The sequence below is a fragment of the Rhinolophus sinicus genome, linkage group LG10 (assembly GCF_036562045.2).
Source record: "Rhinolophus sinicus isolate RSC01 linkage group LG10, ASM3656204v1, whole genome shotgun sequence".
Taxonomy (NCBI): domain Eukaryota; kingdom Metazoa; phylum Chordata; class Mammalia; order Chiroptera; family Rhinolophidae; genus Rhinolophus; species Rhinolophus sinicus.
Genome location: NC_133759.1, coordinates 4,778,833 through 4,804,914, shown reverse-complemented (window position 1 = coordinate 4,804,914; position 26,082 = coordinate 4,778,833). Strand labels below are relative to the sequence as shown.

General features: G+C 49.0%; 1 protein-coding gene across 1 annotated transcript; it reads right to left on the bottom strand.

Moving 5' to 3' along the window:
* Positions 1 to 129: 129 nt before the first annotated feature.
* Positions 130 to 25,251, bottom strand: EDEM1 (ER degradation enhancing alpha-mannosidase like protein 1). The gene is made up of 12 exons (XM_019753268.2): positions 24,606 to 25,251; positions 19,377 to 19,449; positions 16,592 to 16,695; positions 15,293 to 15,464; positions 14,163 to 14,346; positions 12,167 to 12,341; positions 10,556 to 10,676; positions 9,924 to 10,094; positions 8,091 to 8,164; positions 6,925 to 7,021; positions 4,871 to 5,074; positions 130 to 3,897 (listed from the first exon to the last, which is right to left on the bottom strand). The coding sequence occupies exons 1-12, from the start codon at positions 25,118 to 25,120 to the stop codon at positions 3,808 to 3,810; spliced, it is 1,980 nt and encodes a 659-aa protein (XP_019608827.2). The 5' UTR covers positions 25,121 to 25,251; the 3' UTR covers positions 130 to 3,807.
* Between the last annotated feature and the right edge of the window lie 831 nt (positions 25,252 to 26,082).

Genomic DNA, 26,082 nt, shown 5'->3' with positions numbered 1-26,082 from the left:
TGTCAAAAAACAAAATGAAGGTGTTATTCATCGAGTTTTATAGTTTCCTTTAAAGACTTCCCCCTTGTTTGTCCTGCATGGAATGTGTATAATATTTGAGTATGTAAAGGAGACAAAAGGACAACTGAAAAAAAAAAGAAGAATCTTTTAATAAAAATTATTCATAAAAATCCTAATAAATTTTAAAGAGCGAGACATTTCTTAGTATATTTATAAAAGAACATTTGGTCCTTTCACAAAAAGCTCCCTTTTAATTTAAATACACTTCTTATTTACAGATTAAACATAAAATATCATCTATAGTTGCAAAGCATATTGCACATTACAGAGAAGCATTTGTATATTTCAATAGGTTTTCCCCGAGTTTCCAACTCTAGATTTTTTGTGTGAAAACAGATTTATCTTTCTTGTGTATAATAAATAAAAATGCAGCTTGTGTTTTGCTCTTTAATGCTACAACAAAATACCTTTAAAAATAGTTTCTGTGCCTCTCAGGATGGGGGTGAGTAGGTAATGAATCAGGAAGGTCCACAGGTACTGAACATTGTCACTGGATTCACGTGGGAACGTAACCCTGAGCCCTGCAAATCCTGGGGACACACCGCCAGCCTGCCCCTCATTTTCACAGGAGCCCCGCCCTGCAGGGAGAGGCAGTAGGGTCCCTGGGGTGGAAGACGAGAGGACAAGGTTTGTTTTGTAAAGTCCCGGCTCAGCCACTCTGGCTGGGGCAATCGGCCAGCCCTGCCCGTTAGCCTGCGTGAGACTGGAAAGCGTCAAGAGAAAGACCTCTGGGGTCTCCCAGAAAGAAGAAAGGAAGGTCTGAGGCCAAGTCTACAGAATTCAAAGTGAAGGATGACAGTTTGCGATCATTCAGTAAACGGAGCTCAGCAAAAGAGCTGGGGGGGTGTTTGGCTTCGGTGGGAGATGGGGAGGGGCGGGGGCACCCGGTTTAGGCTCTCAGACTGTACAACTGCACCTGTCCAGCCAGGTACCGAGGACTGTCCTCTACTTGTCACCTGCAGATGCCATTCTGTGCAGAAATACACAGAAACTGATAGAAGCGACGTGTGCCCTCCCCTCCATCCAGGACCACCTCAGAACAGAGAATGTTCCGGCAAAAAAAGCTCGGACAAATGGAAGGAAGGATGTGAAAACACGAGCTGGCTCTTCTGAAGGCCAGCACAGTCGGGGGCGAGCAACACGTCCCTGGTCACCTCGCCTTCCAGGAAGGGATTCTCAGTCATGTCACCTAGAGCAGCGGAGCTGCCATGACGATTTAGCACTTTGTGGGGAGACCGGGCCTCCATAGGCCTAATGAGAAGTGGCTCCTACAACGGTTCCGCCAAACCCTTTCAATCGCGTCGACCGAAGCAGACTGATACCAGCCACACATGGGAGCGCGAGGGTGGTGCCCAGCTATTCCAAAGGCGGCTGGCGGCCCAAGTCGGGGGATTCCTCTGTGCCCAGCTCCTCTGCGCTCCCCTCCCTGAACTCGCCCAACACAGAAGGAACAGCCAAAACCCTGCCGGATGCATCATGCTTGATGGCATTCCGATTTCCAAAAGGAAAACAAGTAAGCTTTGAACTTGGCTCAAACAGCCTTCTTTTGATGACTGGCACTGGTCAGCACTGTGGCATCTAGTCCCAGAAACTCAAGACTGGGTGGGTCGTCTGGAAGCTCAACAAACAGGGCTGGTGTGCACTGATCGCTCGCCTTCAGACCCACCAGCTGGCTCAAGTCCAGTGCCTGGAAGTCAAGAGGGTCTGAGACTTAATACAGAACACGTCCGGTGCCAGCCTCGAGCCCCTGGGACGCCTGTGGCCCTGGCACGTAGACCCCATTCCAGAGCATGAGCAGGCTGAGGCCCAGGCGGGAAGGGACCTCCTCATGTTGGAGTGCTACGTGTCAGTGGTGTCACAGGGGCCAGAGGGAGGCCAGGATGGCACTGAGAGAAAACGGAGGCACGAGGGACTCACTTTCTTGCCTGATGGGTCCCATTCTCCCAAATGGGTCATGAATAGTCCCACCTCAATTTGCCTGGAGAAAAGGTACAGGGACGCTTCTGCCTGGTGCGCATGTGTATTTAAAATGACACATCTTGGTTTTACTGAGTCAATCAAAACATTTAAAATATACACTATTCTCCAAGAAAATTTTCTGTTCAGTAGATGAGACAATGTTGATAAACAGAATGCTTCTGAAATGAAGAAAAAAGGTAAAACAGAAGCATTTAATTCTTTAAAACAATTTGCACAGTAAATGCTTAAAAGATGGGGGTGACACATTTATTACTGAAAATCCCTTTTTTAAGAATCTCCAAGAACTGAATTATACATCTATTTCAAAAAACAGTAACACTTAAATTTCCAAGAAGGAAAATGTTTCCCTTTGATTGATAATGCAGTGGCTTAGACTGTGCTTACTTCTACTTTTAAAAAGATGAAAATGAACTCATTTGAAGTGTGTGAGCAACATGACAGGTGAGGCTGGAAGTTTTTAAGACACTTCCGACCCTTTCTATTGAGATTCATTTCAACCTCTGAGGTTACACAGAAGCCAGGGGAGGGGTATGAACCCACCTCTGCTTTGCATGAACACTCAGCCCAAGTTCAAAGACAGACACTTCCGTTTTGGTTAAGGAAATAATAACAAAAGAGAAAGAAGGTGTTTTAGCACAACTTCCTCCTATAAATGCTTGCTTAAAACATCAGGTTCAAAGGCAACAACTGGCCAAGAAATGTCCAGAATCTTTCTAATACCCATCCCACCCACCTTTCAGTGTGCTCCCACCATGTGGCAATAGAAAACAAGCCTGTTAAAACCATAGCAGCAGCTGTGACTTCCAGTGGCCCAAACTGAAATCACATAAGGCACTAAAGCCTGTATGACACCGACAAATGGCTCAAGGACGCCTGAAAGTCATCTGATCATTTCTTTCTCCCTGACTCAGTTAATTGGCACTAGACACAGGAAACAAAAACAAAACAAAATTCTAACCCAAACATGGTCAGAACTGAGAATCCTTGGTTAGTAAATGAGACAAATGGAAGCTCAGACAATCTTAGGTATTTTTCTCTCCCTACAAGGCACCTGGTTCTAGAACTATGGGAGCTCCTCAGGTAAGTTCAAAATAAATGTAAAATACGTCCAAAGGATCTACCTGTTAATCTCTTAAACTGTGATGTGACAACTTAAGAGACTCCCTGTCAGAATTTGGATAACACCGTTATTCACAAGCAGATAATTGATAACACTGTGAAGATTACTTGGGGTCAAAATGAATAAATGGGTGATTCCCCCCTATGTGATCCAAAATCATGGGTCAACATTTGGGGGAGAGCCCAGTTATCCAAAAGGGGAGAGAAAGGATGACAGACTGCAATAAATAGGGCTGTTCAGTGAACCTCAGGCCCTTTGCACAGAAATTTCATTCACGGCCCTCTAACAAGAGGTGGCAGTGTGCGGTCATGGCGAGTGACGGCGAAGGGGCGGCTCCAGTGTGAAGCTGGAGGCCCAGCCAAGGCTGCCCCATCCACCAGGCTTGGTCACATCAGCCTGTCATCAGAAGCTACTTGTACGACCGTCTCGCTTCAAATTATATCCTTAAGAAAAACAGGGCATTTTATTGAACAGAAGAGAAACACTAACGTATGCAAGCCTACTAGGTGTGCGTGTGGAGCTGGACAGAGTTCCCGTGACCTCGTGGGCGGCCAGGCTTCTGCCCTGCTCCACCTCAGACTGGGCCGCATGTGGCTGGGGCTCAGCTGTTTGGTCCAGGTTCAGAGGGGGCCCCCAAGGAGAGCAGGTCAAATCAGGCCAACCATCTGGTCAATCTGTCGCATGTAGATGCTCTTTAAGGGCAGGGAGTATCTCCTCTCGTCAGGAACGCGGCTGCACTAGAAGGAAGAAAGGAGGGACAACGGGACTTTCAAATTAAAAATCCACATGCTGACCGTCAGGAAATACAGCTGGACGACCAAATCCGGGGCTCTCAGCCTGGGCCTGTGGCCACTCAGGGGCCGTCCTGTGCGCTGCAGGGTGGTCAGCAGCATCCCTGGCCTCTCCCACTAAACGAGCCCTGCCCCCGCATCCCGGGTTGTGACAAAATGAGATTGTCTCCAGGCATTGCCCTTGAGGAGCAAAAGCTCCCAGGTGAGGAGACTGACGTGAGGTGACAGCCTCACCGCACAGGTGGAGAAATGGGGACCCGGGGAGGCTGAGACATCCACGCAAGTGCGGAATGGCCAGTCTCCCAGCAGCATCCCATGGGTCCTTCATCCACCCAGAAATGCAGAAAACGCTTTAGCTATTTGGAAATATTGTGGTTTTTCTGAGCTTATGGTTTTTCTCATCCATAGCTAAAACCTAAATGCTTGAGAGTGCTATCTTTCTTCCTTCCTCTTTTTTTTTTTTTTTTTGGTAATTAAAGGCACTTTTTCCCCCTTCAAAGGAGAACAAGTTTGAGAACCTTCTGGCTTCCGTTCGGGACAGCCAATGACCTCCAGCAGGTCAGAAGCCAGGAGGAGGGTCAAGTGTTTCCTCTGCTGGCTCCCTTCCTGCGAGGTCCCTGAAGCCACCTCTGAGCAGGGCCTCCTGCCTGGAGGCCACCGCCCTCCCAGATGCCTCTCTCCGTCCAGCTCCTGTGGCCACTCTCCCCACCGACCCTTCAGGCGGGAGTGCGAAGGGCCCCTGCTGCCGGGGTTCCCCCACACACTACGACACCTACGTGAATGGCATCTTTGTGAAGCTTCTCAAATGACCCAATCTGAGTGTGCCATCAGTTTTCTGTCAGGAACTTTGGATGACAAAGTCATTGGTAGTGTTTTCGCTCTCTCCACATGCAAACCACCCCTGGAGAAAGCAACTTACGTTGGAACTGGAGTTGATGACTTTTAAGTCAGCCGACTTGGGCCTGTGCACAGACTTCCCCTCTGGACCCCGCCCTTCGTCTTCAGGAAAGAACTCCTTCCATGGGGACTCCCGGAGGTGCTCGTCCACAGACACAATGTGTCCCTCAGTTGTAAACATGTATCTGGTTCCAGATTTGTGTACTGGATTCTCCTCATCAAAGAGCTAGTGGAAAAGAAAAAGAAAAAAGATATAACTGGTAACTATAGCATGATTGGAACTAACTCCTTCAGGAGGAGAATTTGCTTGGCCCTCAGGCTTTTCAGTGACAAGCAAACGGGTGGAAAGGCATCAATTAATAACCGTGGTTCCCAACTTGGCTACAAGCCACAACCACCAGTTTCGCTTACACTCAGATGCATGGACTTCCCCCCCCCCGAGGCCTAGAGACCCACACTTGGGCCGTCTGTGAAAGCACTCCGGATGGTTCCCACCTGTTCCCCAAGAGTTCTAGAACGATCTGCACCTCACACACTGTAAAATGCTGGAGGGAACAGGCACGTGTTTTATCCTTTGCCGTATCCCCAGCTCCTGGGCCACCATCCAGCCCTTTCTTGTGTCAGGACATGGGCCGGGCTCTGAACACATGGCACACAAGGCCGTCCTTTCCTTCAAGGGTGGGTGTTGGCGGGGTGGGGGGTGGGTTGTGGGGGTGAGAGAGGGTGGTGGGAGCACCTCCAACACTGAGCCTAGGAAGGGACAGGCTGGTAGGGAGTGAAGGCAGGTGTGCAGTAAATGTTGAGTGAGTGGACACCTAGAAATCTCCGATGAAAGAAACCTTATAGTCACCTCAGGTATTTTACAAATGAGGAAAAACGAGATTCAGCACTTGTCTGTATTTACACAGCAAATAGAAGACTGGGGCAGGCCCCGGGCTTCCTGCCCCGGACCCTGAGCGCTCTCCCTAGACCCTTGGGGTCTCCTCTACTCCCTCCAGACTCAGCCGGTGAACATCCTGACAGTACTGCCCCTTATGGGATGCATGCCAGGCCCTGGCCAGCCTGTGTCAGCGTCCTGACACCACTGCACTGAGGGCAGGGGACCTGGGCACACGGGATCTGGCTGGACATGCGGCCTTCTGTGGAAAGTGATGCCAGAGCCATAGCATCGTCTTAAAGAATGAGACTGGTACTTCCAAAATCTGGTTGTGTACAGTCATGAGCCACGTGTCAAAATGACAGGTTCCTGAGCCCACTTCCAAAGACTCTGACTCAACTGACGGGCGTGCAATTAACACGGGCCTGGGTGGCTGAGACCCAGCGGGCCCAGCTTGGGAGCCACTGACCTGGACAACACAACCTGCTCACTATTTGACTCTCAGCCCAAGAGCTCAGCCACGGGCTGTCCCCACCAGGAAACCCCGCCCCTCTGTGCCTTGAGGAAGTGTCCTTTGTATGTAGCCATGCAGGGTATGGTGGCTGTGTGTTCCAGCTGGGTATGGACACCGTGTGTGTGTGTGTGTGGCATGGCAGAGTTGCAAAGCGGGAAGAGCACTGGAGAAGGAGTCAGAAGCCCCAGCTCTGCCACGGTCACCCTGAGGACCCAGGCCAGTCGCCTGACCCCTCTGTGCAGAATGAACATTGACTGGAGGATCCCTCAGGCTCCTTCGGGGTCCAAACTCTCCATACACGAGAGTGTGCGGATGGCCCAAGAGCTGGGTGGCCGCGGGTCTCGCTAAGACCACACACATGAGAAGTGAGCGCTATAGACACCGTTCCCGTCCTAAGCGAGGCCGCCCCGCCGGCCACACTTACACAGGTCCTCCACTAGGCGTTGCCACACTTCGCACAATTTGTAATCGGACATTTTTTTGTTTAGTGACGATGCCCCCTTCCGCACCGAGGTTAGGAGTCATGGAGGAAGGCAGATGTCCTGTTCTGACACTGCTGTGCCCTGAGCTGCCACAATGCCCAGCAGAGAACAGCGCCCAGTAAGCACACGTCAGACGGCAGACTGGGTGGCCTCTTGCTCCAGAGGCACTGGACGCTCCCTGGGTTGATCTCACACACACCTACCAGGTACAAGTACTTGCAGGTCTCGCTGAGGAAGAAGCTCTCCATCCGGTCCTCTTTGGACTTGTCTATGACGTGATGGAGCGTGGCGTACCCACACCTACAAAACAACTTTCCAGTCAGTCCTGCCTCTGCCCTTTCCCACCTGCGTGTTAGTTTAAGAAGCGCGTCATTTTATTAACAGAATAATCAACCAAATTATCAAATGCCATATGAAAAACAAATTATGTTAGGTTTAAGGGCTGTCCATGTTTAGCCTACATTGACTCCAAATTCATTTAAAAATTGATTTGGCAGCTGTATCACCAGGTTAGTTGTAGGGGGAAAAGCGGGAGGTGGGGGCAGTGGAGGGTGTTTTCCAAAAGCATAACATGACACCAAGAAAATGACTGGCAACAAATTTAGAAGGACGGATTTAAATTGTTTGTCCTAATATTTATGGAACTGACTTTTCATTTGGATAATCTAAAACAGTATTTTGTAAGGAAATACTGCTAAGTGAAAAAAGCAGCTCAGTTTTACATACAGAGTATGTGTATACAAAATGTGTATACACATTTTAAGAAAGGAAAAAACTGTATTAAAATGGTAATACTCAATATATACGGATAACAAAAGATGAATACAAGTCACATCTGACTTCTGCAATTACAAGAGGTGCTCAAAGTGGTTACCATCAGTGTCCAGACACTTCTGATTATGGTGAACTACTGCTTGAGCAACGTTGACCAAAGTGTCCACTGTATACACTTTTTTGGCACCCCTGGTGTGTGTGTGTGTGTGTGTGTGTAATATATAAAAAAGGTCACAAGCATATAGACCTAAATGTTTTTGTGCTCAGCTCTGCACGTGGACACAGTGATAATATTCTACATCTGTATTTTTTATACTCTCTAAGCTTTTTAGGGTCATATTATTTGTATAATTAGGGGAAATAAGTTACTTAAAAAGAACACGCATAGTCTGCTGGAACATTACAGACAAAAATGGTGAAATAAAAAGTCATTCCCACTGTACCGGACAGGTTCTATTACACAAAAAGGAAGCAATTTCCCTACAAAATTAACATTAATGACCTGTTCTCTAAATTTAAATGCAAAAGAGAATAACATTTCCCCAGAACAAATCAAAAGGGCCAACAGAAAAAGGAAGGAACTTAGAAAACTAACTTGACTTTCGTGTACTTTTCCAGACTCTGCAGAATATCCATTCCTACATGGAGGTAGAAGGGGTTCTTGGTTGCCTAGAGAGAACACGAGAGAATGTGAGCCAGCGAGGGCCTGGAGGACACGCCGTCAGCACACGTCGCAGGGACTCCAGGCGCGCGCGAGGAGGTGCCTCTTGGCGAAAGGAAGGCGCAGGCCAGTGGTTCACTTCACCCTGAGGGCTGCCAGTGTCAAAGGATGAGGTGTCTGTCAGGTCACCTCAAGTGCACCGACCATCTGCTCAAGGTTAACTGGGGTGGAGACCAGCTGTCCCAGGGCTGAACAGTACCCTGCTTTGGCTTTCCTGATCCCTTCACGATCAGAATGAAGCAACGCCTTGCTGACAACACCACGTCCAAGAACAAATCCAGTTTCTATCTTGCCTCAGAGCTCTCTAGAAACTTCAGCTTCAGACACAGGGCGACAGGACCCCGCCCCCATCCCACTTACAGCGTTGTGAGGAAAGGCGAATGGGAACAGGAGACTTTCACAAGTTCCTGAAGGAGGCCTCCACTTTCCTCTCCAAACGCTCTAAGAGCTCAGTCCTTGGGTGCTTCCTCTGCTGTCACACGCTCTTACATGGTTTTGTTAGGAACAACAATTCTCTGGGAAGATGAGGCTTTACCCCCCAAACGGTGTGAGCGTTGGGGAGCATCTGTAATTGGTGCCCAGTGCCATGCTGCAGCAGAGAAAGCGAAGAACCACAAAGTGACTGTGTCTGGATCGACAGCACAGGGAGGAGAGGCTTTGGAGGCAACGCTGTGAAGCGGAAGGTTACACTGGATTCTAAGAAAATAGTCAACGTGAGGAAGAAGCTGAAAACAGGACAGAAGCAGAGACAGACACAGAGAGTATCAATCCAAAGGCACAGACCTAAGCTTTTGACGAGGGAAACTCAGCACCACACACGTCATTCTCACAGCGTGTGTGGCCTGACTACCTGAGCTCAGGGAGGCAGACTGGAGGGTCTCTCTTCCCTCTTCTGAGCGGTTATCTGAAGCGCCTGAGGCCTCTCTTTAGGCATCAGGACCTGACCAGTTTCACTGGATTTCTCCCTTTTTCATCAAGGAGCAAATGACAAGGATTCAGCATGAAATAAAATCACTGAATAAATCTAAAGCACAGCACTAACCCTCCTTGCAGACCTCAGGACAGTCGGATCTACTTGCTGAGTCTTGCCCACAGCAGGTGCTATGACACGTCTACCGGGTGGCACAGTGTGTGTGGCCGGCGTGGGGCATAAATATCTGCCTTCAACTACAGGGGAGAAGACTTCACAGTTAAAGGGACATTCCCTCCGGCACTAAAGTCATTTCACGAAAGATGAATACTGTGTGTTTTTAAGATTAAACAAAAAGAGGCATTCAGATGAATCCCAGATTATTTCCTTTACAACCAAGAAAAAGAATTTTTTTGCCTGAACGATTATTATAGAGACCGAGGTTCCAGTACGTGAACCCCCGCCCAAAGAGATCTTTGGTCACATAAACTGAGAAAACGCTGAGCACCAAATCAATCTTGATTATCTAAGGATGTGAAAAATGAGACCTACAGTAAGACACAATGCAGCTTTGCACAATGTTAGGTTAAGAAACGTGATGTGGCCACAAACGCCTTCTCTGTCCCATGAACCATGAATGACACTACCTCTAGGAAGAGTATGGACAGGCGGTCACTCTGTGCGAGTCCCCACCACACAACACAGCTCTACGTCAATCAGCAATGTTCTCTGAGAACGAACTGCTACAGGTCCTCCTAGCGTTGAAATACAAGGCAGCATTTAACAAGCTCCAGTACCTGGTAGAGGAGATAAGTAGATTCCACTAGCTCCGGCCTCAGTGGGTAGAAGAGCACGTCGGGGGCCTGTAGCTGCCAGTTGTACCTCTCGGGGAGGGCCCCGTACCGTTTCCAGATGGCGTAGTAAAAGGCATGCAGGCAGATGGCGTCCTCCACATCGCCCATCAGGACCTAGAGAGGAGGCACAGGTCACCAGGCTAAGACACTTTTCCGAGTGGCAAGACGTGACACAAGGCCTTGGGCCCTCCCTTTGCCCACCCGCACCCCCACCCCCCAGGCTGGAGACAAAACCAATCCAAAAGGAGGAACTCAGACCGAGATGGCCTCCCCGTTGGGCCATCCATGCCAGGTGGCTGTGAGCAGGATAGGACGGGGTTCACTGTGCTCAGAACAAGAGACGGCCGAGAGAGGGTCATCCAAAGATGACACGCGGGCCTCTTCAGGCTCTGTGCTTATTAACCATGGCTCAGTCCACATCCTGGGCACTAAGTCCAGGAACAGAACAATGCAGACGTACTGCGCTACCAACCTCCCAAGTGCGAAGGAGCCAGAACGCACGGGGATCAGGACGCGAGAACACCAAAGCCCCCCCTCCCACGCGCGCGCTCCCTTAGCGACAGGAGTCCAAGTACCTGCAGCCCGGGGAAGAAGGCCTGCAGGGAGTCGATCCACGTGTTCATCAGCTGCCCACTGAACATGTTCACGTTGACGTACAGCGGGGGGTCTCCTTCTCCCTCGTTGCAGGCTTCCCGGCTGAGGGCCAGCACAGCAGTCAAAGGAGAGAAGACAGGTGCCCTGCAGGGCGCAGCTCCACCCTCCAGCAGCGACCCCCCCTCCCCCCGCAGTTTAACTTAAATGGAGTCAGCATTAACTGTCCTCCTCCTACGTCCTTCTTTGCAGACGGACTGCCTCTGCCTGCGATCGCAGAGTCTAGCACATGGGAACATCCGTCGAACCTCAGCACTGCCATCTAGCACATCTCACTGTACTTTGCAGAGCTTCCCCTTTCAGGGTGAGGACCAAAGCCACGCATGGGCCTACATGGAACCTGACCTGAGTGTGGAAGCCTGGCTATTTCCGCACAAAAAAGGAGGCTTTTCTCTAAGGCCCGGCACCCGGGCCTGGAGGAATGATCAGGGCCAGATGCTCGGGGGCTGCTACTCAATTCAGTTTGGGGTTATAACATGTAGAAATGACTGACTCTGGCCAAACAGCCTCTTAGAAGAACACAGCACTCACACCGTTGTTCTGACAACAGCTAATGTGGAAATGGGTCCAAGGAAATTCCTGCCATGCAGGAGGCTCGGGAGCTATAACCTGCAGTGGCCACTTAACATACAAAAGTATAGAAAGAAAGGCCTGGGAAGGGAGAGGGTAGAAGTCACTGTAACCACCATCCTGAATGAACAATTGAGGAGCAGCAAATAATGCTGTTTTAAATAAACAGAGAAGGAAAAATGTGGCAGCTGTCCTTTCTCTCATCAGGTATGAACACTGATCGTAACAATTTTTTGGAAAGTAAAAGAACCAAAATAACTCAGTGACTGTCTTCCATTATAGCTCCATCTGCAGTTAAAGTCACAGCTAAACACAGAGATCTGTCACTCCTGTGGCAGCCAGTCTCCAGGAATGGCCCCGTGATCCCTGCCTCCTGGCAGACACACCCGTGGAGTCACCTCCCACACACTGTCAGGGTTCCTCTGTGTGACCAATACAGGCAGGTAGAGTGTGGTTTGTCATTCTGAGATTAGGTGATGAAAGCACATGGCTTCCATGCTGGTCCCTTTCTTTTGCTCTCAGATCCCTCACCTGGGGGGGGAGTTGCCATGAGCTGCCTACAGAGAGGCCCAGGAACTGAGCTCTCCAGCCAACAGCCAGTGTGGAACTGAAAACTGCCAGTGGCCTCAGGCGTGAGCCTCGACCTGGCTGCAGCCCCAGCCGACAGCTGGAGGACAATCTTATGAGGCCCCGATAGCTCAGCTGCTCCTGGCTCTGTGACCCTCAGGAACTGTGTGAGTTAGTGTCTGTCATTTTACGCATTAAGTTTTGGGGTGATCTGTTCTGCAGCAGTAGATAGCTCCTACACCTCTTCACCCCCAAATGACTGATAGACAACTAGGAGGCAGTTAGGTGAGAGCAGAGACCAACAGACCCTGTGAATTCATGTTGAGAAAAACATGCACATTTCAGAATCCATTCTACTTGCTTCCCAGAGTGACAGAAGAGATGTTAGGGACACGTACCCTCTTCTTAAGTAGTTCTGAATGCTCTGATATACAGCATTAAACATTTCTAGGTCTTCTTTTTCTCCAAAGAGAATGTACGATTTCAAGAGATACTCATAGAAGGAGTCCAGTCCAGCACCCAAGCCGCTCTGCTTGCCCACCCAGTGGCCCGTCTGGATGTCCACCACATTGCCTGTGAAAACAAACCACATGTGTCAGGTCCCAATTACCCTGGGGGAGGGCAGGCCTCCCACGTCAGCCCCACTGCACGTAAGCACCTTTGTCCGTGGCAGGAAGAGAAGCAACGAAAGCGTGGCCCTTACATTTTTGTCAGTCCTCACGGCAGCACAGACAGCCAGGAGATCTTTCTGAATACGCAGTGTTTAACCACTGGCACAAAAATGGGGAAAACACTTAATGCAAAAGAAAACTAGGGCTGCCATTTTGCTTTTCCAGACCGACAATGCATTTCACAGCTTTCTGACTCAGTACTGCCATTCTTGGGAATTTATCCTAAAAAAAAAATGTTTTTAAGAAAAGGAATTATGTTGCTTATCAGATAATTATAAATTATATAATTTAATTATCTGTAAGAGGGAAAACAAAACAAAACAAAAAACCCCCACAAATAATCCAAGTGTCCAACATCAGAAGAGTTAATGGACTACCACGTGGGTTTTTAAAGACAGTAACTAGGAAAGCAAAATAACAATTTGAAAACATCGGAATGAGTTGCCCAATGTAAGGCAGAATAAAAATGTTTGTATCATAATTTGAAAGTGAATAAAAGTTGCACATGCCAGCCTGAAAGGGTCTGTGGAAAATTTAAAAGGTAACAATTTGGAGTGACACTGGTCAACCATCTAATGGGGATGGGTGACAATTTGGTGACTTTTTTTATTTCTACTGCTGTTAAATACAAGTAATTTGTAAATAAACTTAAGAACTTAAGGAATGATCAAAAAACACTTTTAAAAAAGCTGTGCTTTGGCAATGACACCATGTGGCTGTAGGACAACCAATCCCAACGACAAAAAGAAAATACTTGTCAGTGTCAGATAAACAGTTCCAGGAGGTAAAAACCCATTTTTAAATAACATCTTGACTTAGCAAAATACTGACCATTGTTGAAGATGATGATGAGTACACAGGGGTTCTTTATTCATTATACTTTCTTTTATATACTTGAAATTTTCCCTAATTTTTAAAATAACATCTTGTCTAAACATTCTCAAGGGAAAAATGAGCCCACCTCATATAGGTTTAATCTGGGCTTTCGATCTATAGTTGACCCTTGAACAACGCAGGGGTTCAGGGCGCTGACCCGCACTATAGTCGAAAATCCACAGGTAACTTCTGACTCCCCCAAAACTTAACAACTACTGGCCCACTGTGGACCGGAAGCCTTACTGATAACATAAACAGTCGATGAACACATATTTTGTATATGATATGTATCATACACTGTATTCTTATAAAATATTAAGCTAGAGAAAAAAGTTAAGAAAATCATAAGAGAAAATATATTTACAGTATATTTACTGAAAAACCCCCGCACATGAGCAGACCCACGACACTTCACACCTGTGTTTTTCGAGGGTCAACTGTGCCACCGCGTGCCCAGATATTTTAAAAGGAGAAAGCCACTCTACCAGTGACTCTAAATTCCTCTATTAGAACCTGATATTAAAGCAGTAGCATCTGCCTCAGAGCAGTTATTTTATTAACGGTCATTTTTGGGTGGAATTTGCCCAGAGATTCCAATCAGAAAGAGCCCTCAAAGAGCAGAAGCGCTCTTCTTCCTATGGAACCTTACAGCCTCGCTCTAAGCCAAAGTCACAGAAAGAAATGGGATATGGTGGACGGACACTGAGGGCCGATCTCTGAGTTGTCAACTTTCAGATTCAATGGTACAAGAAAGGAGGTGAGAAGAGAGGGAGCACCCCAGAGAAGATGAAAGGACAGGGGGGCCAAAGGCATGGAGACCCAATGGCCAGAGAAGGTGCCACCACACCTAATAATCCTGTGTCATTGCTCCGGAGGTTCCAAAGGGCTTTCACTGCTCGTCTGGCCACCCACTCAAACGTGGGATCCCCCAGCAGTCGGCTCAGAACCCCAAATTCCACCAGGAGGGAGCCAGCCCCTGCCGTGCACGTCTCGTTGTTGCTGTCGGGAGGAACGCCTGTCTTTAGATTCACCTGGGGACAGGAAGAGACAAAGGATTCATGGCAAAACTCAGGAACCCGCAGGGCGAGAAGGCAGGGTTACAGCTACTACACTCAGCTAAGGAACCACCTCAGCTGGCCGCCTCCCACTGTTCATCGCCCCCCAGATGAACAGGGGAGTTTCAAAGACACAAACTAGACAAAGAGGACATCAGAGCCTTGTTTTATTAATGAGCCACTCTCAGGGGCATCGTTATAGGCTGCTCTCTCACTAGCAGGTTCTCTTTCCAGCAGGTTCTCTTTGTTTACATAGCCCCGGACTCTGGCAGCAGAGAAAAGGGCCAGCTGTGGAATCACTCCCACATTTTGAGTGAGCTATGAACTCACCCACGCTCAGTGAGCATAAACAAATCTCAGACTGGGAGACAAAGGAGACACAGCGAGAAAGGGACAGACTCTTTCATCTCTGAGGCGTGGTAGCCTGGCTGACTCAGTTCCCAGAGGCCTTCTGGGCCCAGCAAATCAGACGTCAGAAGGATGTAATCTTATTCCAGATCTTGCATTTAAATCAGCAGCTAATTTGCTGGTCTGTGCAGGCTTTATTTCAAAGATCCATATAAAGCAACGAAAGAACATTCACTGAGCTCCTGCAACACCCACGTGAGGGTCTTTGGGGAAATGTACCCAACTCAGAAATGAGGACAAATGCCCACGCCGTTTCGTAGCAGGGACATAAGTTCCACCTGTGAAAGGACTTAACACAGAGCACGGGAAGTACCTTTTTCCTTAAGGGGAAGGATTGAGTCAGATATGTCACTGTATGCCTGGCACACAGTAGGTGCTCAGTTAATGCTAAATGAATTAAAAATCATTTACACCCTATTTCGGGCCAAATTCTAAGAAGGACACAGCTTTCCTCCTGTCCATCGGCCCCAGTCCTCCCTCCAGAAGACGGTGAACGGTGAGGGCATGTGCCTACCCGAGGGTAGGGGATGCCTGTCTTGGTGTTCTCGAAGGCAGGGAGGAGCCGCACGGCCAGGTCGTGAGCCATGTGCAGCAGCTCATTGTCATAGTCCTTAATGGCCATGTCCCCAAAAGGCTGCTTGGAGTCCGTTATTATTCTGTGGGCAGAAAGGAGACTTCCCAGGACCCTGGTGACAGGAAGAACACAGACATAATAAAATCACGTTGGCTGTACACTGCACACAGTCCAGTTCAGTACAACAGAAGCAGCCTCGAAGTCTGTACGGAAGCAGAGGGACTGGACTTAATGGTTTCTGGAAGTTCTTTGCTGCCCTGACAATAACGATTGATTCCTAAGCGCATCACTGAAAGGAAGAAGGGAGCCGTTCCTCTGAGGCTCCCGAGAACGAGCCCATGTGACGTGACAGCTGAGGCCTGTCATCTCAGCCATCTCTTCCGAAGGGATGGCACTAATCATTCTCAGGGCAAGTGTCACCTTTTGGGGTTAATAAATGACTCTGGATTTCTCTCACTTGGGGAAAAAAAATAGCCATATAAGAAAGAGAAAAGGGCAAGACAGCAAATACTAAGTAAATTTGTAGTTCTGGCTGCCAAGTAACTGATGGAATTCTCCGACCTCTGGTAGAGAGGTGCGGTGAGGAAGAGGAGGTGATTTACTCAGAGGCCACCCGCTTAGCTCTACGTCCCCGAAGAGCGATGAATTCATATCCCACTCCCACCATCTGAAGTGGATTGTGACATTTTTCAGAACGAATGTTTTCATAATTTTTAATTTTAAATAAATGTTACCTCTGGAATATTATTCAGTAATACAATTTTCAAAAAGTGTAAATGAAATAGGAAAATAGCCACAATATATCAAGCTAAAAAGGCAAGATACCAGACTGGGTCTGGAAAGAAATACACCCCAGAGGTAAGCAGTGGTCCCCTGTGGGGGTAGAAGACACGGGAATTTCCATTTCCTTCAGAAATTTGTAGGGGTTTTCCGAGGACACCGTGAAGGAAGGAAATGAGACCAGAAATAGAATGAAACAGTGACAATCTGAATTAAAGGAACACCTTCACTAAAGCGTAAGTGTGTCTTTTTATTTAGTTCAAAATATAATTAAGTACTCTGAAATGTCAATCGCTCCAGTTTCGATAAATTCAAGAATGAAGATGAAATAGGGCCACTGCGCCCATACGGTCTGTGGGGACCCTCTGCCTGGATCTTGTGGCCGGTAGACCCTCACTCTAAGGAATTTTCCTCCTTACACACAAAGGAAACCCTCCATCCATTTATGTCCTATTTTACCTTATTGTGGCCTCAAAGACTTGGACGGTAGAATCTTTGTCAAATGAAACGGTGTTGATCACTAACTTGACTGCTTTCTGGAACTCCGATGAATTTCCCATTATCTTTAAAAAGAGGAACACAAACCATTACAATAGGTTGGAACGAAACACAAGCCACATGATTGCAGGGGCTGGGCCACGTCATCTAAAGGTCTGCATGTGGTTTTGCCTCCTGTGGGAGTAAAACACAAATGGTACAACAGACATGGCAAGCATTTCCCCATCTCCAGAATCGGATCTCCAAATGGCAAAACGGTTCAAATAAGCCCTCATAAAATGATTAGCGCCCCGCATGGTGCCACCCCACTCTCCCTCACACACAGCATTCGAGTGCCCAGAACTCCTGAAATGAGTGAAAATAAATCCAGAAGGAACAAAAATAAGATTTCCCCTCTGCTCCTGAAATAAACTGACAGCTCGGGTGCAGTGACTCCCAGGAGACCACACATCTGGAAAATGACTTGTTGCCTGTTACCCAGATGTCTAAACACTTTGAGAGACAGAAGTAGTATCTTTTGGAGCACAGCATAAAACCAGTGACATTCAAAACAAACAAAATGTAACCATCAGCTCTGCCCTTTTTAAAAAGTGATCTAGAACTACGATTCCTATTTAGGGTACACGGACGTGATGTCACACCAAGCTACTCTCTCCGACAGGAAGTGCAAATTTGGCACAAAATTTTATAGATCAACCTGAACTGAAATGCTTTCATGCTGTTCAAAATTTTATGACACTCCTGTGACTATAATGACACCGTAAGGACACACACAAACCAACCTCCTTCAAGTGTGTCTTATTTCCTAGTATTTACTGGTCGGGCGCACCCTCCCCCTCGCCCATTGTCACTTCGCTGTAACACGCAGGGCAGGTACAGACGTCTCTTTTCTGGCTTTCAGCTCTTTCTTTTGAAAAGATGACACAATAATGCTGCAAGCGCATCCCACGTCCAGGAGACTGGTATTTTCCAAGTGTTTCTGCAGCATATCTGTGAGCGCTTGTTTCAAATGTTCCCAGAAGAAAAGAAAAACCTCAACAGAAGTAACACCTGAAAAATGAGGCTGACGTGCGAACACAGTACAGGCCGGATGTTGTACAATGGAAACCACAGAGCTGGTCCGTTTCCTCACAGATGTGCTGCAGGCACAGGGATCTGTTGGCAGCTGCACAGGCTGATCTGACCTCAGACCCAGCGGAGGGGGGAGAGCGAAGCCAGCAACCGGCAATCCCGTCTTTTCACATTAGTCAGAACAGATAACCAGGCTATGAAATCACTCACTCAGGCTTAAGAAAAGCTGGAATTGGACAGAAGAGGTAAGTGGGTGTCTGCACCCTGGGACTTCTCAGAGCCTGTAAAATGCTGCTGTGTGCTGTGGCTCTCCCGGAGTGCGAGAGATGTGCAGAACTCCTCAAGTTCATTTGGGAACAGTATTCTACTTTCAAGGAGTATAATGCCCTTGGAAGCTGTGCTGGGAAGTGCTGGATTAGTAGAAACAAACTTTTTGCACACATTTGCACTCCTGTTCCAGACACCACTAGCTGTGGAGAGTGCGGTGGTGGGTGAATGATGGAGATACGGTCCTGTACTTAATGAGCGAGACAAGGACAGAAAGACACAGAAGGGCCAAGAGCGCTCAGGGAGGAGGGGCCTTTCCTACCAGCATAGGCGTCCTGGGACTTCTTTAAAGCAACACTTACAGGCTGAGTCAGCCTGTTGTCTTGAACAAGTCAATTCTAATGGGCCGAACGTACTTGTCTGGGCACATTTTGATGGTGGGTGATGGAAGTGGAGTGGCAATAACTTCAGGAGGAGATATTGGGAAACTGAATTGCTTTGCAGCTCCAGTCTGGCAGAGTGAAACCCCGTATTTCCCATTAGACCATGGGCACAGTGGAATGTAGAATGGCCTCTCAGCCTCCTCCCAAGTTCTAGTAATTCTATTGCTAGCAAGTACTGGGCAGTGATGCAAACTGGCCAGCATTACCCAACTCGCACTCCTGACACTTGAAACTCTCCTAAAGAAAGTTAAGAGAGAAAACAGTAAATTATTAAAAGCAGGATTGGGGCTTCGACGACAGGGTGAAGTTTCTAACGGCAAAGGCTTGCTGGACAATGGAGAGAGATTTCAAACCGCGATGCTAGCAGCTGGCTCTGCCAGTGGGGGCCAGGAGGCAGACCAAGCACACTGCCCGGCCTGACAGTGAGCACCTGCTTTCCACCTGCTTCTTTCTGCAAACTTGGTCAAAGGTCTCCTGTTCCCCAGAGTCAGAGGGAGATGGAGCCCAGTGCAGAGGTGAAAGGGGTTTACAGAGAGGGGCTCCGCAGAGGGCCAGCCACGCTTCACACATGCTCGTGGGGGCCCACCGACCCTGAGTTCTTGTCTTTTCCTTCTGAAATCTTTGTACTGCTATGAAGTTTACAGTAACTCTCAACCTTAAAGGAATGCTTTTGATACTTCTAGGGAACCAAACAGTGGGAAACTGGGAGAAAAATAGGTTCCCCCCCAAACAATCACACTTTCCTCTCCACATTTTAGGGGAATCACATTTCCCCTCATTCCACCTTCAGTGCTTTTCTTGCTCTTGGCATTAAAGTCATTAAAATAAACAACAGTTATGAAAGCTGGGAATATATTTTGAGTATCAGGTTTCTTGGAATTCCCATCCCTGGGGGAAACCAGGGGAAACCAACTCCAGAATACCTTAATTAAAAATGTATGCTAATAATAAGGCTGAATACTTACTGCAAGTGTGTCCAATGCGTCAACCAGGGTCAGGGAATAATTCCCCAGGACATCATTGATGTTCAGATTGGAACTGAAAAACAAACCAGTTAAAACTAAACAAAGGTACTTTATTTTAAAAGAGGAAAAAGACAGTAAAACTCAACACCCATCAGACTGCTGGCCACTCTTTTACTCGGGGACTATTACAGTGGCAAAGGTCCCTCACATGTCACCCTTTCTGTAACGTCTGTAAGTGGAGCCGAGTCACAGAACAGCCGAGACACACTTATACTGTAGAGGAAAGGACACGTTGGCACGTCAGGAGACGGTGAACAGGAGCCACCTGCCATCGCTGACGTATACTTTCATCACCACAAATGATCTCTCTGTCCAGCTTCAAATGGCTCTGATTTTGGAATCATTTGGAACAAAAAGGAGACCTGGTCCTATGAACTGCCCATAGTACTCGAATATGGAAACTGACACTCCAGCTACCACACACAAAAATGAGCAAACGCCTTCCTCCTCTCCAGTCTCAGTGTCACTCATCTCTTCTTTAGTTGGGGGAATAAATTAACGTCGGCCATACCCCCCACCCTCCCCACGTCAACACCAGCTTCCTTTTCTGAAACCAGCATCAGGACTGCAGTGAGGGTGAGGCCCCGCGTCACTCCCACAGTTCTTCCTGACACTGACACAACAACCAACACATCTGGGAAGGGCGGGGTGCGGGCTAGAAATAGTGAATGTAATCAAGTTCTGGGGAGTGAGGCCACTCCTCTGTCCCTGTTTAAAGACCCATGTGACAGAGCCCCCCGTTTCATCTTCAGCAACAGAGTCACCAGCATTCTGGTGTCTTCCGTCAGTGCCCCAGACCACTGTATCTACTCCCTGATCACGCTCCTGGCTCCGTGTCACTGCCCTGCCTGCAGGCAGCAGCTCCCGTGCTCGCTGTGCCTTGGCTGTGTCCAACAGGTCTTCCAGGAAGCAGCATCAACAGCTTCAACACCTCATCTTATTACCCTTCTAGTTGCTTTGTTTTACGCTTTGTTATGCCACTTAATCTAGGACAAAGAATGTACAGCAAGCTTTTGGACACGTGTGTTAAAACAAGCTATAGAGAAGGAGCATCTAGGATCCAGGGCTATCTCATCTCTCCCAAGCCCTGAAGCCAGCACTCTGCAGGGCGAAAAACTGCACCTGCATTTTCTATTTGTCCGTTCTTTCTAAATAAATTTACAGAATTGCAAAAGGTCCTCTAAAGATGAGAGCTGTGGGTTAAAATAAGCACTTCAAGGGCAGTGCCAGCCAAGAAGCACATAGGAAGGATAGGAAAATGGAGGACAAGGTTGGAGCAGGCAGCCCTGCCAACTCAGGAGCTCTGTGGGGCGTAAATATTTAACTCCATGGCTCTGCCTCTCGGAAACGAAGAGCGGCCTCCAACAACCCACCTCATCAGAAAATGGTTCTGTCATCAGTTAGCATCGGACCAAGATGGTGAGCGAACCACGTGGAACTACTCTGAGTTACGCGCTGACCTGTCACATCCTCCACCTGCACAGCCTGTGGAAGCGACCACTCACTCTGAGGGCTGCACACCTTCCCGTGTTGCACTGCACTTTTCCTTTTAGGCTATAACCAAAATGGACCCCGTTTTAAACTACTTCTCGATACAATGCCCACGCATTCACCAATAATGGGCAGTTGTAAGAGTTATCACAGTAATACACATGGTACTTGCAATGTCCCCACTCAGACACATCCAATCAAAGAGAGCGGAAGTTCAGTAAAACACTTTTAATTCTTGTGTATCAAATCACTGTTATGCACGCTCTCAAAGTACGCCACAATGGAAAACAGAAAAACAGAAATGGGCGTGAAGAAAAAAGGAGATTCCATAAAACACTCCTGGGCCTAAGAGCCCCAAATTACCAGGAGTCCATTTACACTGGCCCACCGGCGGGTAAGACTGGATTTGCTCTCGCTGGAGTCTCCCCTCATGACCAGCCTGACCTGATACCATGCAGGTGCCCCAGCCAAGCACGCAGTCCTCCGGAGCCAGGCTAAGGTCGAAAGTCCACCTCTTTCCATAAAACCAGCTGCTGAACCACGATGATGCAGAATTCAACTCTCTACTTCGTGACATTCACCCCACTGCGAATTTTTAAGGTTCTCATCACCCCAAAACAGAGAAGATAGAGAAAACCATGGCCTTTGATAGAAATTTTTTGATTATGTAGTTAACAAAATCAGTCATATATGTGAAAAACATTGCCGTATATACTTAACCTGTCACAGCTGTTCAGAAACCTACGTGGCGCTGTGCAGGCACGGAGGTAATAACAGACAGTCCCTGTGTTCAGGGATGGCTACTCTGGGGAGACAAGCCAAAGGGAAAGGAAGGCGAGTACAACAGCACTCAATTCTCAAACGGCGGTAAGAGCTGGGTAGCAGCTCAAAGGAAAGCAACACAGGGAGACTGAGTAAATCAGGGAAAATCATCTTCAAACAGTTCAGTGGCGTCATAGAAAGAGACCTGAGCTTGACTCAGGGAGGGCAGGATGTGGGAAGGAAGAGGAAGGCACAGGCCATCTTAAGCTGGAGTGCCTCGGAACGAGTCAGTTTGGGGGTTTGTTAATTTGAGATTTGCTTTTCTGTTTGCATAGCGCTATGTTGGGAGAAAGCAAAGAAGGGTCACGTGCCCAAGACCCGAACTAGCACTATTCACAGGATTGTGAAATTATAATACCCAAATTTACTTAAACTTTTGAATTTGGACCCCCCAATGCAAACTGGGTATGTGAGAGGCACTGACTGCATAGTAATCTGTAGCTGGACAGAAGGCTTTACTATTTTTAAAGAGTTCAGGTTTTATTTATTTCACGTTCACTGCTCACCCTTCCTCCAAACAAGCCTCAAGTAAACGTGACTGAAAAGAAGAGACATTTAGCGCCATATTTTGTTTCTGGAATTTTTTTACATAATATTCTAATAGCTACGTCACTGTATTTTTAAAATGAATCCTTAGAATACATTTGACAACAATCACTAGAATACGTTTGACTTTAAAAAATATCTGAAAGGTTTTTATTACAGGTTATTCCTTTTGGGGATGTAAATGTACCCTATTGTTTCAGAGCCAGAATGACAAAGCGCCAGGTCGAGCGTTTCCTGGAAAACACTAAAGTCTGGCGGGAGTTAACTTAAAGGAAGGGGAGTAAGAAGAACTAATCTTTCCACTCTTTGGAGGTGTCCAGTGTGCGGGTCTCCTCAAAGCCACCAAACCCCAGGTTCTTCCAGCTCCTCAGAGACACTAAGGTTTACCAACTACAAGCCTTCCGAAACGCTGTCCCGCCATATTTCTAACTCCACCTTTGCAACAGCAACATACCTGTCTCAAGGTAACCTGACCTCCTCCTACCCAGACTGTCACCTTACAATCAAACCAAAACACTCGTCAGCTGACTTCACCCTGAAACAAAGGTCCATCCTCTCTGGAGCTACCACAGGGATGGCAAGCAAACCACCGGCCACCTGGCCTCAGGGGAGAGGGCTTCCAACTCTCCAGAGGTTAAGGTTCCTTAAGAAACGCACAAAAAAGTCATCAACTCCTTGCCAACACCACCACAGACCCAGCTGAAAGTGTTCTCTACCACAAGTCATTACGCTGTTTTTCTCAGGTCCACACCTGAAAAGCAAGCCTGAGGAAAAGTCTGAGACACAATAAGGAAGGGCCTTACCCTTCTTGCAATCCCATGAGCACTAGGGAGGAAATATTAACATCCACAACATGCACACACACTTCGATTTCAACTATGTGAAAAAATGGGCAGGACTATGGGCAGGAGCTGACAGGAAACATACATTAAAAAGAACCATCTGGTGTGATTTTAGGCTTTCTTTTTTCAAATTTTAATTTTTTTCTCCTAAAACAAATTGAGATAGAAAGAAAATACATCAAGTCTGGTAACAGTTAAGCGAAACAAATAACTCTTTAATTCCGACAATCTGGAAAGGCCCAGTCATTCTTTTTTCAAAATTTAATAAAAATTCTTCTCAAAAAAATTGAGACATAAATTACATTTATATGTATGAAGCCTGATGTAATAAAGCGAGAAAAATAACTCATCAGTTTCCTACAATTTTAGAAAAGCCCAGTCCTTTGAAGTTAGCCTGGAACGTGACCTCGCTTCACTAAAAACAACTGCTCTCAAACTGCAGTTTAAGACGTGAATTTGTAGAGCAACCATTTTTAAAACTCTTCACGCCCCATTAGTGTTTGGGCATCCTTTTTAGAACCTAAGGATTGGCCTCTGCATCTTTTCACCAGGTGAAGGGAAATCCATGCCCCAAACACCCAAAGGCACCCAGATGTGGTCCCAAGGCACTGCGCAGCCCAAGTCCTGCACTCTCCGCAGCCTCCATCCGGCCAGACAAGGTCCGTGATAAAGCACACCCTTCCCTCTGGCTAGGAGGGCCTTAGCTGGGTGTGTTGTCCTCTTGGACTCTGAGGTCAACAGCAGTGACCCTTGAAGCTCAGCCTTCGAAAACAAGGCTCGTCGTCGGGGAGGGCTGGCCCACCTTCCCAACAACCCTGCCACTGGAGTGGGGGATTTTACAGGACAGACATTGACAGTCAACTCAGCAGCCAAGGAATCTCACCCTGAGCGTCAGGACTCCAACGTGGGCCCGACGACGGCCTCCCTGTCTGCCTTCCACCTAAGAAGCTGCCCCGAGGCTGAAGGAGAAAGCTTGTCGCCCTGCTCTGCCTCAAACTCACTGGGTGGCTTTAGAGAAGTCCTTTCCAGGCGCCAACTCCTGAATATTTAGATAGAAAGGCCCCGGGGTGGGGGTGGGGGTAGGGAGAGATAAGGGCTTGTTTTGAAGCTGCGTTTACAAGGGATTTCATTTTACCATAGTTCATCTGAAGGGGTTGGAGATGGGAGTCTAAAGCCCTCCAAGCCACCCCTTGGCACTGCCACTGTCCCTTTAGGGATCGGGATCTGTTTCCCCATCTGTAAAACAAATTGTGCTGGACAGCTGTATTGTAGTTCAGAGATACCGGAGAATCAAGAAAGAGGACAGCCTCCGGCCCATCCACGCACCTCAAAGCCAGGGGGGCCTCAAAGGGGATCGCCCACAGCGGCGGGGCGCCCTGGCCCAGGACCCTAAACGCCCTGGCATCCCTCGGGGCATCCGGAGGGCAGAGGGCGGTCCCTTGTCCTGGAAGGCGGAAGGGCTACTCACGGGTCCCCGCGGTCAGGCCCTCGGCCGCGGCAGTGGATGGGGTTGAGCTCGTCCTGCGGAAAGGCGTGCGCCATGTAGTTGTCGTAGCCGAAGACGAACATGCCCCGCGCCAGGTCGCGCATCTGGGCGCGCAGCTGGGGCGGGAAGGCGCCACTGTAGCGCCGCTCGTACTCGTCCCGGCCGCAGCCCCGGCCACCCAGCGCGTAGCCCCAGGACGCCGGGCCGCACACGCCCGGCCGGGGGCGCCGCGGGGCCCGCTGCCGCCCCTCCACCTCGGGGCCCGGCGGCTGCAACCACGACGGCTCCGCCGGCCCCCCGGGCGTCCCAGGCCGGCCCGTGGGCCCCGGAGAGAGGGACGCAGCGTCGTCGGGGATCCTCAGACGCTGGAAGCCGAAGCTGATGGGGAAGCGCTGGTAGAAGCCCATGCTGGGCCCCAGTCCGAAGACGAGCCACAGCGCGCCGTGGAGGCCGAGCCGCAGGAGCACCAGCCCCAGGACGAGCGCTCGCCATTGCATGGTCGCGCGGGCGCCGCGGGCATTATCTTAGAGCGCGGTGGCTCCCGCCGACCACCGCACCCAGCGCCCGCTCCGCGGCCCCGCTCGCTTCCCCTTTAAGGAACTCCCGGGTGACGCACCAGGAACTGGCCCATTGTCCCCCGCCCCCAGCTTCTCTGGCCCGGCCGGCCAGGCCCCGCGTTCGCCCGCCTGGTCGCCCGGGATTGGCCCGGGCCGGCCCGGCCTCGATGGGCGCGGTGGACTCCTCCCGCGCCATAGGCCGCCCCGACGTCCGCGGCGCCGCGAGCCCTGGCCCCGCCCCCGCCTCAGGCCTCGCCCCTGGGCGGTCCCTAGTCCCCACGGGCTGGCGTGGCGAGTCGGGGCTGCTAGGGCTCGGGGCGACGGAACTTCTAGCCAATGGGAGCGCGGCACGGGAGTGCCCCCGGATGCGGGACGGAGACGTGGCCCACACCCGCCTGGCTCTGGGGAGAGCGCGTCTCCAGGGGAGCTGGGGCCGTAGAAAGCCACTCCAGCTGTAGGTTAGGGATGGTGACAGTTAAAAGATGTAAAGAAAGAGGGAGGAATGGGACCATTTAAAAAGAGAGGGGAGGAGTCAAGGCTGCCGCCACCGCCAAATGATTTTTACCAGGTAGGTCCCCTTCTGCCACTGCGGCTCTCCCGCGCACGGCAGCAGTGACCTAAGCTTTGAGGTGTGGGATAGAGTCCTAGGCATCTCACTTTAGTAACCTCTGTATCTACTTCCTCTAAGAAGGTTGCAAATGTCAGCTCGGAAGGGCTATAGCTTTTATGTAACGAGTCAACAGTTTAAGGGCTTTTGTTTTCTTTTGCTTGCTGCACTTGAAAATGTCTGCTAAGGTTTGCCCTCCACAAGTTTATACCAAGGTTCCTGAAAAGCTTGGGGAGCAAGGCCTGCTGGGAGGCCCAAATCAGAGCTTGGATGAGTGACCAAGGGAGTGATTCAG